The sequence below is a fragment of the Cephus cinctus genome, unplaced genomic scaffold, assembly GCF_000341935.2.
Source record: "Cephus cinctus unplaced genomic scaffold, Ccin1 Ccin1_scaffold0596, whole genome shotgun sequence".
NCBI classification, from domain to species: Eukaryota; Metazoa; Arthropoda; class Insecta; order Hymenoptera; family Cephidae; genus Cephus; species Cephus cinctus.
In genome coordinates, this window is record NW_014333242.1 from 199,617 (window position 1) to 216,023 (window position 16,407).

General features: G+C 37.6%; 3 protein-coding genes across 11 annotated transcripts; 2 read left to right on the plus strand and 1 right to left on the minus strand.

Annotated features, from left to right (window-relative positions):
* Positions 1-292: 292 nt before the first annotated feature.
* On the plus strand, positions 293-7,760 carry LOC107268951. 2 transcript variants are annotated; one of them, XM_025086162.1, is made up of 6 exons: positions 293-1,209; positions 4,196-4,420; positions 4,519-5,090; positions 6,007-6,322; positions 6,410-7,137; positions 7,207-7,345. In XM_025086162.1, exons 2-6 carry the CDS (start codon positions 4,198-4,200, stop codon positions 7,210-7,212), a joined length of 1,845 nt encoding a protein of 614 aa, XP_024941930.1. In that variant the 5' UTR covers positions 293-1,209; positions 4,196-4,197; the 3' UTR covers positions 7,213-7,345. The 2 variants fall into 2 exon arrangements, with proteins under 2 accessions (XP_024941930.1, XP_015597746.1); XM_015742260.2 differs by having other exon boundaries at positions 296-1,209; positions 7,227-7,760.
* A 530-nt stretch (positions 7,761-8,290) lies between these two features.
* Positions 8,291-10,106, plus strand: LOC107268953 (ceramide-1-phosphate transfer protein). Of its 3 annotated transcripts, none has more exons than XM_015742268.2 (5): positions 8,291-8,741; positions 8,809-8,898; positions 9,106-9,314; positions 9,399-9,574; positions 9,661-10,106. In XM_015742268.2, the coding sequence occupies exons 1-5, from the start codon at positions 8,539-8,541 to the stop codon at positions 9,781-9,783; spliced, it is 801 nt and encodes a 266-aa protein (XP_015597754.1). In that variant the 5' UTR covers positions 8,291-8,538; the 3' UTR covers positions 9,784-10,106. The 3 variants fall into 3 exon arrangements, with proteins under 3 accessions (XP_015597754.1, XP_015597756.1, XP_015597755.1); XM_015742270.2 differs by having other exon boundaries at positions 8,300-8,737; XM_015742269.2 differs by lacking the exon at positions 8,291-8,741 and having other exon boundaries at positions 8,748-8,898.
* Positions 10,107-10,190: 84 nt separating this feature from the next.
* On the minus strand, positions 10,191-15,806 carry LOC107268952 (solute carrier family 28 member 3). Of its 6 annotated transcripts, none has more exons than XM_015742264.2 (12): positions 15,626-15,806; positions 13,755-13,860; positions 13,598-13,654; positions 12,610-12,778; positions 12,149-12,486; positions 11,877-12,074; positions 11,636-11,797; positions 11,461-11,554; positions 11,219-11,378; positions 10,986-11,154; positions 10,565-10,904; positions 10,191-10,469 (listed from the first exon to the last, which is right to left on the minus strand). In XM_015742264.2, the coding sequence occupies exons 2-12, from the start codon at positions 13,785-13,787 to the stop codon at positions 10,381-10,383; spliced, it is 1,809 nt and encodes a 602-aa protein (XP_015597750.1). In that variant the 5' UTR covers positions 13,788-13,860; positions 15,626-15,806; the 3' UTR covers positions 10,191-10,380. The 6 variants fall into 6 exon arrangements, with proteins under 6 accessions (XP_015597750.1, XP_024941937.1, XP_024941936.1 ...); XM_025086169.1 differs by having other exon boundaries at positions 13,755-13,926; XM_025086168.1 differs by having other exon boundaries at positions 13,755-14,104.
* Positions 15,807-16,407: the final 601 nt, after the last annotated feature.

Here is a 16,407-nt window from a genome sequence, read left to right on the forward strand (position 1 = left end):
CCTGTATCGTTGTCAAATAAGACATATAAGAGACGAGACTCTATTTTCGCATAGCAGGAAGTTCTCTTTATCTGAAAAAGAAAAACATTTGACCAAAATAGAGACTCTAAAATGAGGCTCATACCTTTTGTACGGTTTCTATGGTTCCTACTATATACAGTTCGGGTTATGCATTCACCTAATGGAAGGAATACATAAACTATAGCTCCCTATAGTCGACTATAGCATCCCAGACTATACAATTCCTGAAACGCACTATACTATGGGTTCTGCTATGCTACATTGTGCTGCTGACCCAAATGTATTCTAGTAAGCGGCCAGTGCCGGTGCGGATTGGTGCGGATACGTACGCGGTAGGAGTGCTCAGGAGTTTCATATTTCTCACCTAACAAGAAGAAAGTGTCGAATGTCCTTTGAAAGCATCTGTACAAATATATTAATTATTAAAGTGCATTGTGACGGTAGATAATTAAGAGCAGTTTACAAAACACAAAAATCACAATCAGAATGTAACCGAAGAATTTCTTTTGTGAGTGGATACACAACAGGTATAACAAAAGTCGGTGATCCATATTGTACGCAATAGAGTTGCAGAAAAGTTTTTGACAATTCTTTTAAAACGCTTTGACAATCTCAAAATTTTTCATTCAATTTTTTAACTTCGTCGTGCAGTGTAGAACACTAAAATGATTTATTTTGAAGTGTATTCCCGTACAAATGCTAACCGTTAATCAATTGAATATAATCTTTAAAATTAATAATAATCTTTACCAGTGTAATCGTGATTCTCTGTGTAATCATGAGTATCGTCCTTGCGCTTAGTTGAGGACCAGCGTGTAAATTGGGTTCAGAGAAATTCGGATGCAGTTGCGTACTGTTAGTGGCATTAAAAGCGTCGCGGCGCCGGGCTTTCTGATCTCGAAATACACGGGCGCGAGAGCGTCCCGGCTAGAGTTTCTGAAAGAGGACGAAGACGCAGAAAAAGAGGTAGCCAGAAGATTCACAAGAAGAGGATGCGAGTCGTTCCCATCGACAAAGGGGACGACCAAGAGGATGCAGAGGTGAACCAGTGTCGCGACGATATCGCTCTTGGAATAACCAGAGTATAAAAGGACTCACTCTTGTTAATTACATCAAACCATTAAAATGAACTGGAATTTCATGGAATCTTCTAAAAATCTTCGTACAAGTTATTAATACGCAGACGCGGTAAGTATCCGACATGGTTTTTTTCTGAAACAATAAGAAATAAATAAAACATGTAATACGCGCTTTGTTCTCGTAAAAACGCAAGGCCAAATCTCTTAATCTATCCAACGACAAATTACACTGCGAATAACATACCAAGGTGTGTTCTAAGAATGAGGATATCAAAGACAGACTCAAATATAATAAAACTGCAAGAATAGATAGAAAAATGAATAAAGCAGGGTAAAGAAAAGTAAAAAAACAAAGTATCGACACCGCCATCCTCCATGTTTTATAGGAGAAAGAGTCCTGATCGAGGAAGCGAGTTTCACATGACCGAGTTAGCTGTAAAAGAGACATAAGCGCGCAATCTGCCCTAGACACGTATTATATACACAGTATTATATTATAACATACTATATCTAAGTATATAATATATAATACAGTGTAACCACAATAGGTAAAACCATCACAATGTATAGCTGTTTTGGATGAAATTTCTGATGAAAATTTCTGTACGAATGATAACTATATAACTAGGTAGCCCGCAAATACATACCCTCGCCCACTTATTCACGGCGAGTGTGTTAATTGGTTAAAGGTCATAATCATAAACGTAGTTTCGTTCCCTGAGTTCGTTATGAGGTAGCTCTCACTTTGTTTCTCTCTCTCTCTCTCTCTCTTAACCACCTATATGGATCTAGATGCGTATTGCGTACCTCACGTCATGGATACATATATAGTGCAATTGTGCGTGCAATTGTTATTTCCGCCTGTATCATACACTGACTTACTTGTACAGTATATCTTCCAAAGATATAGTTGAATGTCTATGTTAAAATTATGCGAAATATTTCACGTATGTAACTACTCAATACATACTACTGTTTTATATATCGTACTCTATTAGGTGTGTATGTACAGTACAGTGGGATTCAGCAATTCGTAATTAGTCGTCTCACCAATTACACGTGTACGAAAAAAAAGAGAAGAGAAACGAGAGAGAGAGAGAGAGAGAGAGAGAGAGAGAGAGAGTAAGTTGTGCCAATGATTATACGTTCTTCAAGCAGGTTCTACGTTTAACACCGTTATACCCTGAGGATCTCTCGAATTTTGGATAAAATATCTTTCTGAAATTCTCATTGGGCGTCTTTTGGTATATATGATTGTATAACATGTTGTGTCGGTCCTGTGAAATTTATCGGTCTTTTTCTACAACTATTAACAATGTATTAAACGACCAGCTACATTTCTACGGAGAATGTTCGGCATATTGCATGGATAATAAATTAAGAAATTCTCTCTTTAAAAAAAATGCGGAAGAGAAATCGACGCAAGTAATATTTTCTTAATGGGAAGACGAGGGTCTAGAATTTTGAATTTTCTGGTTCATCGGGTTTTTGACTGTTTTTCACGAGATTCCATCAGTCTCGTCGTTCGTCTTACCTTCGACCCTTTTTTTATCTTCACCTTCTCTCTCGACCTTGGTCCCCTCTACACCTTTCAGCATTCCTACCTAATCGAGCGACACGCCTGCCTGCAGTCCGTGTTCCTATCGCTAATACTACCTTCCCGCATACCATCGTTATATATCCTATACTACACTATACCTATAACAAGTTATATACTTATACCGTATACCGAATATAGTACAGATAAATATGCTATAGGATAACTGCACCGTTACATACACAAATAGTGAATCTATTGCTTTATAGGTATTATATTTATAGGATACTTATATTGGTTTCATTGGCTTATTGGTATCTATACTAAATAGATACTAGCACAAATATCTAACGACGGTATAGTTTACTACGTGGTATGCAACTGTAGTATCAGAAGAGTTGCAGGATTTGTCTGTCTCGCGCTTAGGGTTTCAGGCTTGGCCGCGATGTAGCAACTCGAGCGGCCCGTTCCGGGCCGTGTCACAGTTTTTTTACTTCTTCTTTTATTACCAGGTCACTCTACAGGGTACTGTAGTTGTCCCTGTACTCTTGTCGCGGACTCTGATATTTCCTAGGACCCATTCAAACTGCATGACTGACGTGTGGGTGTTTATGTATGTTGTCTACGCGAAATTTACTTTGAAAACATCGCAGTATAGTTTAACATAGATCTGTGCTGATATCAGAATCTAAAAAAGATTAAATGGATTATATAAAAGGTTTGTACCGTAAGACGTGGAGGTATATAGATGGTGAGATTTATGGGGTAAAAATTCTGTCAAGATCATCAATTCTTTAGTCGACCTTTGCAACACTTTGAATTCTTGAATATCAGGACACCAGAGTGTAAGGAGAGACAGGTTGCTGTAGGCCGAGATCTCACGTAGACGCGGTTTCAGCTCTTTTGATCCCTCATTTTCTTTTCCTCTCACCGATATCAACTCAAGCGCCATTGCGAGTGCGGTTGGCATGCCGAATAGAAAGTTGCAGTGCCACTTGCACAGGAGGGTTTAAATGTAATGAAGTATGGATGCGGAATGTATATATGATCTGTATATACATAAACTATATATCAAATAGTATACCTATAGTATATGCATAAAAAGAACATGAAAATTTCCTCATCGTCTCCCGTAAGAGCGTTCTTCGACCTTTATTTCCGGAAGCGCAGCATATAGCTTCCGGCTTTCTGGAATTTTCACTTGACGGTCAACGGTTTGCAAATGATGGCGACCCGGTTTCTTCTGAAATACCAATATAGAGGATAGAAAATGGTGTCTTAATAATCATCCGATGCACGTGAAGAACCGTATACGTATACCTGACTTGATTACAGTAATCAGGATTATTCGCAGTGTACACAGAGAAAATTTACAAATTCATCTCAAGACGTTGGACCGAAAATCTTATAGACAATGGCTTGAGACTGGCCGACTTGATAAAAAAATCCTTATAACAGTGATTCTCAACCGGTCCTTGATCTGGCTGTTAAAGAAACAGCTATAGTAAGATATTGGAACAATCAGACTATGTTACTATTACTAATTTTTTCTGGACAGAGATGCGCAGCGAGGTAGGCGAATGGCTGGCCACGTGCGTTGGCTCGCCCATCTGTATATTGCTGTTATCCTGGTCTCTACTGATCTATCAGAACCAGCCGTCCACGTCGAAGAGACGTATAGACGTCCTGGTCGTCGCAGTCCTTTCCGAGAGTCTAGCCCATCAGCTGGGACTGCTGCTCTACGCAATACTGACTCTGATCAAGCCAGTCAATCATTTTGGAGGTATTTGTATAAAGGATACCTGAAATAGATTTTATAAAAATTAATTGAAATTTAATTTAGTTATTAGAATATAATTATTTTTATCTATTTATCTATAGAACTTTGTTCCACCCTGGTGTGGATATTGAACACCTCCAGCGTACTGCAGGAATTGACGCTGACGACAATCGCCATATTCTCAGTGATTGAGAAAAATAATATTAATTTTACCAAAAATCATCTAAAGTATCATCTGGTCAGTCTAAGCGTGATAAGTGCCTGCATAGGCGTCACTGGCGTCCTCAATTTTGAGCCAGACATTTGCGTCTTCCTGGCGCATGAGATCTCGGTGAAGTATGGAATATTTCTCAACTCCTTGAGAGCTCTTTTGATCCTGACATCCGTCCTGGGACTGTTGGTGAGCATCCTGAGGAATGTCTTTCATAAGCCAAAGGGAGAGCTACTGAAGTCTGTCTCGGACCTGTCGGAAACGAGCTCCAAGAACTCTTCGGGCGCTTTCGAATGTCATCCTCATAACTGGGATCCATCCAATATCTCATGCACAAGCGGTTCCACGAATAGCAGAGCATGTCTAAGGAAGCAAAAGATCCATGTGGATGAGTGCACGGGTTCCTCCACGGTCTACAGCATCCTTTTTGTCTGTTACGTCTTCAACCATCTGCCAGTTTTGGTAATGAATTATTTTTTCTGTAGTGAGAAAATTCCTGTTACGTATCAACAAAATATTTTATATCTTTTTTTTTTTACCTTTTGTCGTTGTTATTGTGGCACGACAAATTTGCCAAGACATTTCGTAATGCATCAAGATTACTAGTGACTATTCGAGCATGAAACGATAACGGACAACTAACAGTGAGGTAGCAAGATATCCGTCCATTGAAATGAATTAAGATCGGTTTAGTGTACTAAATTGTTATGGAAATTGAAAATATTCAAAGCAATGAAGCTGATGTTACTCGCATATTGCGATTTAGACTTGCAGGAAACTTTAAAAAGTAAAGTTGAGCAGAGCAAAGGTAGCTACGGCCGATAAACACGCTTTTGAAAGCGCAACCAGGCGTTTTCACTGCGTCGTTGCTTGTGCACTCGTGTTTCCAGGTTTGGCCGCTTGTAAAATTGAAAGTTCTACCACGTAAGAGTGGTGCTTAGTGATTCCAACTAAGAAGCCGCAAATTGGTCAGCTGACGTGAAGTTTTGCTCGCCCAGTGGTGCCGTTCGCGTGGCTCGTCTAAACGTAACGAGCATTATTATATACTTCACAGTCCGCAGCGTTTTCTGCATGACGCTCGGCCAATTAGCAGTAGGATGTAATTGAGCAAATGAAATCGAAATTATAAGAACCGCGTGTAGGTGTGGATATTGAGTGTAGGAGAGAAATAGAAAGAGAGAGGACGATGACGTTTTAGAGGTATTGGACGAGGAGGACGAGAAGAGAGACCAGATTTTTTATATGAAAGCAAAAACCTTTCTGGTTTCGCTGAGTATCGCGTTCCTGGCGATTTCTTTTTTTATCTCTTTGTCCCTATCACTCTTTCTCTTTTGCAGGAATAAGGATGGTCTGTATCTTCTTTCTTTTGCTAATTCAGGTTGTGTCCGTAAAACCAGATCTACTGAGGGGCTTCTGCAGCACGCAGAACCTCGCCACATGGCTACCTCTTCTTCAGGATGCCTTACTTCCGGTGTTCCTTGCCATTTTTGATAGAATGTTCTGCCGCTACGTTGCCAGGGTCTACACGAAGCAGGATCACGCCAGGAAACTGTCCCACGCTGGTGTCGATGGGAAATTTAGGCACTTCGAGCAGGATGCTGAGTATAAGCTACAGCTCAATCTTAATCACGGTCTGAAATTCCCTCTGACTAACGGAAGTCTCTACGGGAGATTGCACAATCATCAGAATCGAGGTAAATGATTGGCTGAATGAGCTAAGGGGACACAGAATGAAAGAAAATGGTAGTCAAGCTTGAGTGAACCTTCGATTCGCGTTACAGGAAGGACAGGTACTATTACTATGGGGGTACAGCACTATCCCAGATCCCAATCCGTAAATGAGGAGAGTGCTTATGCATCACTTCCGGCGGAGCTGACATCCTTTACGAGTTCAACCTTCGAGCCGCGCCAGGAGCCCACGAAGATGACGAGTGAACAGCAGCAGCAAATTCCGCGAATACGGATTAATGATAATTTTGAATTTGGTACCAAGAGGAAAATTGGTAGTACTGATGTCTTTGGACAGAATATGGAGAACCTTGTTCAATTAGAGGAACCGGACAGACGTAACTTCGCCAGAAGCCTAGAAGAGATACGTGAGGAATCCATTGGGAACCGGATGCGAAATGTCCTCTTGGATTTGGAACATCTCAATGATCTGGAGAATAGCGATATAAAGGAACGTTTTGAATCCTGCCGTGGTCATAATGAAGATTTCATGAGAGGATCAACCAGTGAGAAACGTATTTTACATAGAAATCAGAGTTTGGATCATGGCAGGTATCCTAAAGATTCCAGAACATTTGTTAAGAGGGATCTTACCAGAAACAGGGATCAGATTCAGGAACAGGAATGTGGATATGAGACCTCAGATGATGAGAGCTGTTGCACTGATAATCCTGACTATGACGACACTATCAGCTCTTGCAGGAGCAGAAGTCGCAGTTGTTGTTCAGTAACGACAGTAGCCAATGATGATTTTGAATATTATCAGCGTAAGGAGACTAAGGTGATTGCTTTTATTACTGTAAAGGATAAAACAATTATTGAGCAGCTATCAATAAAGTTCCTCGTTAAGATCTAATTTCTTAATTACAGATAGAGTTACTTCCAGCTAAGAGGACAAGTGACATCACCACAAACATGAGATCCTTTACTCCAAAGATCATTGATAGTGGATCCATCATTGACAAGAGGAAGATCAAGATCGACACAAGACCAATTGTTCACTCGTATCGTTTAAAGAAGAAAATGACACCTGGTTATTCAATGAATGACCTGGACAAGTTTATTCCTGAATCCAGATTGCCAAATATCTCTATGGAGAGCCTCAGGAATATTCTGATCAATTCTGGAATCAGTTATCTGGATAATGGAGAACTCTGCAGGCATGACATTGGCGGTTCTGCACCTGACTTTACAAAAATCTTTGTTACAGAATTTATATGAGAAAAGTTTTGAAAATCACGGATAACGCCTAAATTTTCCTTAAAAAAAAAACCCTTACAAAACAGATAATGGCGTTTTAATCAATACTGTTAAGTGGTGTGTTTTAAATTATGCGTATGTATATACCTTGTACATTTGTAACCTATTATTTAAATGCAATATTCATTATATAGTTTATTATAATCTAAGTCCATTATTCAGTATCCAATAAGAAATCCAATAAGTCATTTACAAATTCTGTACAAATAACATGTTTTATAGCTTTTGAGTGAACTGCTAGAACACTGTCTCCATCAAAGGGTAACGGATCGTTGCTTGTTCAGAATGTTGGATATGTTATCTGGTGAGTATAAATTGTGAGTTCCCGATTATCGTTTGACAATAGAGTCACCAGAGGACATACCAAGTCAGGTCCGACTAGAATCCCTCTAGTCAGAGTCCGGCCAACGGTGGGGCATCTTACTGATTGGCTCCGCCATTTTGAGGGCTCTTTCCGGAATAGGATGGTATGTGTGAATACGTAAAGATTGATAGTTTGAAAATCCGCGCGCAATGTCATGTCACCAAACGAGCCCTAAACGTGGCGTCCCTTCCGGATGTTGGCCGAACTCTGACTAGAGGGACTCTAGGTCTGACCACGGGTCTAACCACTGAAGTAGAACCATATCCTGGAACGAGTACGGCAGTAGACGGGGCCACGTAGAGAGCAGTAGAGAGAGATTGCGTGAAAACAGGCCAATGTAATATATTATTTTTGTCGTATGCTGTATAGTCTCAAAAAGTTAATACTAAGAAAAAGTATTGCTTAAGCAGAGGATTAGGGAGCACTGTCTGGACATTGTTCGTCTGATAAACTTATGCACAAATGAAATTTTATTTTATTCAAAATGCTACGATGTGCAAGTGACGTTTACAAACATTATGTCGGCGATGCAATATTTTTGCTGAGTCTGTACACCACATGCGCAATTCAATTCGAAAAGGACAACTTACTACAGAGTCGAGTGAGAATAGTAGTGTGTACAGGGCTACCTGCGAATACAATGAATACGGCGTCGCGTACGCCTTCCAGCCGGTATACCTACATATATTTCAATGGGTGATTACTGACATGCGCAATAGTAATCCTGAAGCACGAGTAAGCAACAGTTTAATGATAAGTAGGTAGGTTAACGTAAAGAACAGTAGAGAAAATGGCGGAAGCTGATGAAATGTCCTATTTTGATCTAAGAATGGTACACGACCATTTTGATCGGGCTCTTCTACACGATGAGGACGTCGATATCAAGGCGTACCTGGACGCCTACAACGAGCTGTACAAGTAAGAGAATTCATAGGATTGAAGAACGTAAGTTATTCAACTTAGCTTGTGTGAATGACAGCTGTCCTAAGATAAAGAAAATAAATGAAGGTTACATGTCTCTAACGCAGTAATCGTATTTATATATTGCGTTAATGATAAGAAATCATTTATGGTAGGAGTACCGTGAAGTACTAGTACGATACAAGCAGCTCTGAATCCATACAGATTTTTCCAGCTTATGGGAAGTGTCTTCAGTTTTGTCTCCTCTGACTTGAAGGAGAAGATTGATGTCCTCCACGAGTTGCGAGCCCGGGACGAGGAGAATTATGCCACTATTAAGAAAATGATAAATCATGAGAAGGAGAACAAGATTCTTGAAAGACCAAACTCCATTAATGGTGCCAGAACACTTCTCAGACTTCACAGAGGACTCGGTATGCATTTTTTTATATTCGTATTTAACGTGTTATCTTTTAGTGCTGAGTCATATCCATTGCATATCATGTTATTATTTGTAGACTTTATCAGAGAATTTCTGCGACAACTGTCAAACCTTACGGACATGGAAAAAACATCTGCCTGCTGTCAGGATGCATATAACAAGACCCTGGCAAAACATCATCCCTGGATTATCAAAAAGGCTGCTGTAGTCGCTATGTACACTATGCCAACTCGAGAAATTTTGTTAAAAAAGGTACACTTGACAATGGATAATGAGATAACATGATATTAGATTTATTATCGTACTGATATATATATTATTTCTTTATCCATATTTAGGTCTGTGGGGATAATGTTCAACGCAACGTGGATGTCATGCCAAAGATGTTACAAGTAACTGCTGATGTCTTTCTCCGTACTGATAATCTCTATGAGACGTATCAACTTCATACCTTACCTTAATATTGTGTATTATACTTAATTGGACTACAGATAATAATTTCTGGCCACTAGTTTGCTTATCTTACATCTTGAATTGTTCTCCAAACGTAACGAGATTAAAATCGTTGTCTAAGACATTCCAGATACGTTCGTAATATTTTCGTGTCTTTCGTTCGCCAGTATTGCTTTTTACAATTTTCGAAAGACGTGGGGAAGAGTTAGAAAAAGATACGTACTCCAGTATTATTCAATGGTATCATGAAAAGTCACTTTCTCTCTGATCTATTATGTTAATTGCCGTTATATGTAATATTCTATATAAAGACAGAATTTTATTACTCAAAGTCTAAGAAAATCCCTTGCAGTTTAAGGATTTTACGATGCGCTATCTTCTTTAAGGGAAAGAAAGAAAACACATATCGCCTTTCCGAATTTATTAAACTTTTGTATCTATTATTTTTTGAGTCCATTTCTGGTTCTTAAAATAAAAATGGGAATGAATCGCATCAGTTCTTCAGGATGATTAATTCGTGTAATTAATAATTATCACGAGAAGTAAAAAAAGAACCCATTCAATTCCTTTCAAGTCATTTTTCGCGTATGCGTTTTAAAGTTCTGCTAGGACTGACTGAGTATGGATAACACGGTAGTTGTGGAGTTTGTCGATGAACTGATTGTTGAATAATAATCCTCGTTGATTAACATGCCTAATAAATAAAATGAAATGTAAAATAATAAATAAAGTACAAAGTAAAGTATAATAAGTAAAGTAAGTAAAGTAAAGCACAATACTTGTGCTTACCAGCTATGCAAGCTGTAAGAAAGCACACAGCACTACCAGTAATAAATGATCTGAATGCTACGCCGACGATAACATCTCTTTTCTCAGGAGCTATTACAGTCAAAGCACCAATCATAATTCCAACTGAACCGGGATTAGCAAAGCCGCAAATAGCATAAGTAGCTATGGCTTCTGTCCTTGCTGAAAGGACACCCTCTTTTTTATAGACACCCAATTTTTGATAAGCCACAAATTCATTTACTGCTGTCTTAAGTCCAATTAGAGTGGATACATATTCACATTGTTCCCATGGTACACCCATTACCCAGCTTAAAGGCATAAACAGTTTGGAGAGTATCAGCTGTAGTTACAAGAATAATGAAATAGTATGAAAAATTGTTAATTAGTCTCCAGTTAATGTTTTCTACGATTGAACACTTACCTCGAAGGACAGAGAATCATTACCTATCAAACCTCCCAGCCAGGAGAGGATAGCATTAATAAACGATACAAAGGATATAAACGCCACTATGTTTGCTACGATACTCAATACCAGGGGTATACCTGCCATGGCGCCCCTCACGGCTGCATCTATCAAACTTGAGTCTTCTCTGAAATTGATATAAGCTTTCCAGACACTCAGGAACTTCATAAATGTTTAAAGACGTCACTTACGATTTTTCTAATACGATATTTTTTACTGTCGTTTGACTTTCTTCAGTTTCCGGATAAAACAGTTTACTGTAGCACAATGCTGCAGGTGCTGACATTAAGGATGCTGTTATCAAATGGGCTGGTTGAGCACCAAAACTGATGTAAGCTGCCAATACAGTCCCTGTAATATATATATTTATTGTAGTGAATTTTATGTGTCTTTACATTTTGTGACCTTGGTTATTGAACCACCTTTGACTAACCAGAAACTGTTGCAAAACCGGATGCCATTATCGCATGCATCTCTGATACGGTCAGTTTGTGGATGTATGATTGGATTAATAGAGGACTCTCACTCTGAAAAAGAAACGCACAATTATCAATCTTTTTCACTTTTTTTTTTCAAAATCTTACTGCAATGGCTAAAGTTATATGTACCATGCTCAGGAATACATTTGCTGCAGTATTCATAGATTCACATATTGTAGTATCCATTATGAGATGAAGGACCCATCCAATTCGCATAATCACCCACTGCATCACACCCAAGTACGACAGTATATATATAAAGAAACTAAAGAAGAAGATCACTGGTAGAGCCTAAAAATATCAGAATGATAAACAGTATCGAACTTTGTATAATTTAATAGAATAAAAATAAAATCATATTAAAACTTACAGCAAATGCAAAAACTTGAATTACGTTAACCAGCTCATTGGAAAATACAAAACTGGCGCCATCTATGGAATAATTCATGAAAGTTTCGATCTTGTTGGAGACACATTGAAAAATGATACGTCCAACGGTCCACCTGATAGTTAAAAGACCGAAGGAAAATTGCAATATGAGTCCCCATAACACGGGTTGCCAGTTTATCTGAAATAGGAAAGACAATCAATTAAAGAAAGAATAAACACAAAGGTTCTTCACTTCAGCAGTTCTTTACTCACTTGCGTAGGATGTTTTGAGAAGATCCAACCTAATCCGATGAGAACGATAACGCCAAGGCAGCTAATTAATCTATCACGATCGTTAATGGTATCAAGAATAAGAAATACGATAGCAGCTGCCAAAACAGAGATATAAAATGCAGTTCTCAGAAGGAAGTAGGTACGTTTCCTTGCACGTAACCTCTTAAGAGATCGTCCAAAAGGTCTTAGCGTCCTCTTCACGTACTTCAAAACGTACCTTTTGAATATACAGAAGTAAAATATTCCAAAGTAAGTAAATGCGAATAAAAGCAGCAGCATGCCATAACCATCACACCATTCAAACTCGCAATCACTGTCTGAAACAATACAATTTTCATAATAAAGCTCCTCGATGTTACATCTTCGTTATACTTAAGTCACGCAAAATATGAGGCGACGCTAGACGTATCAACGTCTCACGATGTTCAGCAAGTACTTACTGTTCCTGATCCAGTATACAGTGGCGTAGGCAAAGTACGAGAAAACAACAATATTAAGCAGAATAAGAAATACTATACGATAAGCACGTGGATTTTCCGACACATGATTGCCCAGTGCTTGTCTTCCATTGGCGACGCATTGATACTTTTTACGTGAAGATTTATTTTTCTAAAACACATAATCCAGTAAGTACGATGCATTGTGAATAAAAAAAAGTATTTAAGTCATAGACAAACCGAGTGAAAAAAATTGGCGTGTGAAATATATATACCACATATTTAATATATATCTTGTACCCTCAATCATACACTTAATGAATGTTTGATTGGCACACCATTCCTCTATCAATGTATAGTCATTAAGACATTCTTTTCCTATTTCAAAGAAAATATCATTGAAAACTGCTATCTTATTCAATATTTCAGAGAATATATATTTATAAAACATTTATACATGATGTGGCAATAATATACTGTAGCGTGTTACACACATTTATATTTATTTGTTTTATATATCAAATCTTTACATATAAGTATTTGACAATTACACTAGTGTCACAATTATGACAAAAAAATATTGTTTTAATGTATATACCTCTTTTTTATTTGACATACTATATGCAACGAAATACGTGGCTATTTTATATAACTTTTTTTTACTCGGCAATGGCCTATCGGCAAACGTGTGCCACTTTTTTTGTATTAGCTGCTTATACCATTTAATAAATTCATTCGCACGTATATTCTGTCCAAAAGTTCCATATGTTTTTTTGGATAAATTTAAAAGAATGAAGTCTCTAGCAAGGGATTCGTGTCACTGCATAAAATGTTTGTTCCAAAGTATACATATGCATGGTTTTACATTAATACGTTTTATTTTTTATTATATCATATATTTGTTCTTTTTTTTTATGAAAAACCTCGTGTCATTTGATTACTTGCGAATTGTCAAAAAACCACACCGAACTCGTGGATGAACTATACATACCTGTATGCCGGTTTCATGAATTTTAGCACCCCTCTCCACGGCCTCTAATTCGTGTTCCTAACAGATCATATAACACGGAATGAAATCAAAATTAGTATACATATGTTGTAAATCAATTGTAATACATTTCATTGATAATCCCCATTATAATGCTTACCTCTAAATATCCTCTATTTATATTTTCGGCCATTGTTTCTTCTTTTCAAATTCTCTTCCACTTAATATTTATTCCTGTTTTTGAGCAGTTTCACTGCACTGTTTTACTGGATTCAAAGGAATAGGAGCGATCCAGGTGATTTCGTAGTTACAACTGGCTACTATACGTCTCTCTGATTACGAGATATATAGTGACGAACATATTGAGTATGTTACCTTGATCGTTTTTTTTCTTTTTCGAATTATTTTTCCTCTTCCTTTTCTTCCATTAAAACACGTGAGATTTGTCGTTTTCTTTACGTCTTTCTCCCCCCCCCTCTTTCTCTCTTTCTTTATTCTATTTATCTTGAACTTTAATTAAAGTATATCGGTATCAGTTTTCGAGAGATACATACAACACTAAAGACGCAATTTTTTCAGAATTTTAATAATTGAAAATATTTTCGCGCAAATTAAAATTATCAATGTTTATTGACTGAATTTTGTTCTCCGATTTCAAGAGCCGATTATGAATTTTTCAGTAATTTCACAAACTAACATAAATCGTAATGAATTTACTTGGGAGATACGTCGTCGCAAAGACAACGGAATGACTGTGAAACTTCGTCACGAGCCTCCGTAGAAATAGATGAATAGATAAACCGTAACAGATAATGAGTATCAATAATAAGAGGAATGAGAGAAAGAGAAAGATAAGAGCTGCGATATCGCGATTATAGGAATTAAAAGGTCTAATGATAATTTTTAATCGTGATTCTTGAGATAGTATTTATGCTACATATTAACAATTAAATAGTGTGCATGGAAATTCATGTTACAGCTAGCAATTGGTTGAATTTTTCGCGATGAAAGAAATTGACATGTCAAAATATAATTTTTTTTGCAAATTTTTGTACTTCATAAAGATAAAACTTTCAGTTCTCATGTCATTAATTGTGAGTCTCATTTTGTAGCGAGTATTGTTACAGACTATTATTTTCAATGAAAAACTCCTACAACTGTACCACATCCGTAACGAGACTCGATGATAAATAAGGTTGTAAAACGTTGCGGAAATAAAATCATCACAGTCAGCAAGCAACATAGAAAGAAAGATCGACGACATTGACTACGAATCCGACGACACCTGGAATTGCGCGAGTGGAAAATCTGCCTATCAGTTATAACTATCTTTATATCAGGCCAGTGACTAGTGGCTGGTAGCCAACAGATGTCATGGAACCTGAAAGTTTATAAATATTGGCCAGACAGAGTGAAAGAACAAAGATGTTGCCGTACCATCCAGGAAAGAGTAGAGAGAGACAGACAGTGTGTGGAAAAAGTATGAAAAAAAAATTATCCCGCAATTCCCATGACTCGCTAATATCACCTGCTTTATTCCAGACACTGTATTTCACTTGCACGAATCACAAATACGTAAATACTCACAGAAACGAGGTGCCCGAGATAGAAAGAGACATAAACGAGGAACGTATGTATGATGTCGCACATTAATCAATCAATCGTATTTAACTATTTACAAAGTTGAAAAAAAAACATCACGACAGTAGTGTGGTTGGACTCGATTGTTTTCGTCCGAGTCGCCATTTTGACGAGATACATAAGACAAATTCCATGTGCGATTGGATCCATTACTTAACTGCAGAAATCAGAGAAAAATATTCGGTAGCACTTTTTTTGAGGTAACTACGAAATCTAGAAACTTCAGCGAATATTTTAGATTATTTTTCCCAAATTAACCGTCGGGTATATATACATATATATTCGTCGACAGCACGACTGTAGCCATTCACCCATAAGAAAGTACATTAAAACAAAATACTCTTGAACTTGACAATTAAATTATTTCTTGTAAAATACCGGTAATCTTACCTATTTTTTTCGTACATATAACCCTTATTGTTGTAGATTCAACGTATATCTAATAAAGGCACCCACCTAATACTCATTCTTATGAAAATACTGCCCTAATAGTACCGAACTGCACGTTGGAAATTTTACGTATTGACTGCCCGAACGGAGCTCTATTGGTATGCAGATGCTTTATGAATGCTTTCACCTGCGTATTCGAAACGGAGATCTCGTAACAGCAAGCAGGAACGTTGACTGTAGTGACGACAGACTCATAACTGCACCTACCTATGTATGTGTTCATATGCATAGTCTTCATATATGTATATATACCCAGCAAACAATTATGTCTCGAGAATGTTATCATTTCCTACTCAGGTTAGGTTAGAAATTAGATATAATTCAAATAGATTATAATAGGTTACGTAGGTATACCAGAACTTCCAGGTATACCATCCTTCACTAGGAAATTATGACCATGCGACTATGTAACATTGTTACTTTGTGTTTGTTGGTTATACATATAGTCAGATACTAGTATTCCATTTAAATATTTGCTACGTCGCAGAATAATGAATGAATTTTCAATTCATAACAGTTGATTAATATTGAGAAACAAGACTGTCCTTACCAGAAAATCTACGCGCGACCATTTAACATTCATGTTGGAATAGTAAAGTACGTATGACACTATCCACTGCTCCTTTTGATACAGTAGACAGTTTGTATACAGAATACTGATCGGCTGCTGATAATCCTGGCATTATACAATGTGTGTCAAATGTGAAGATAACGCTACGTGA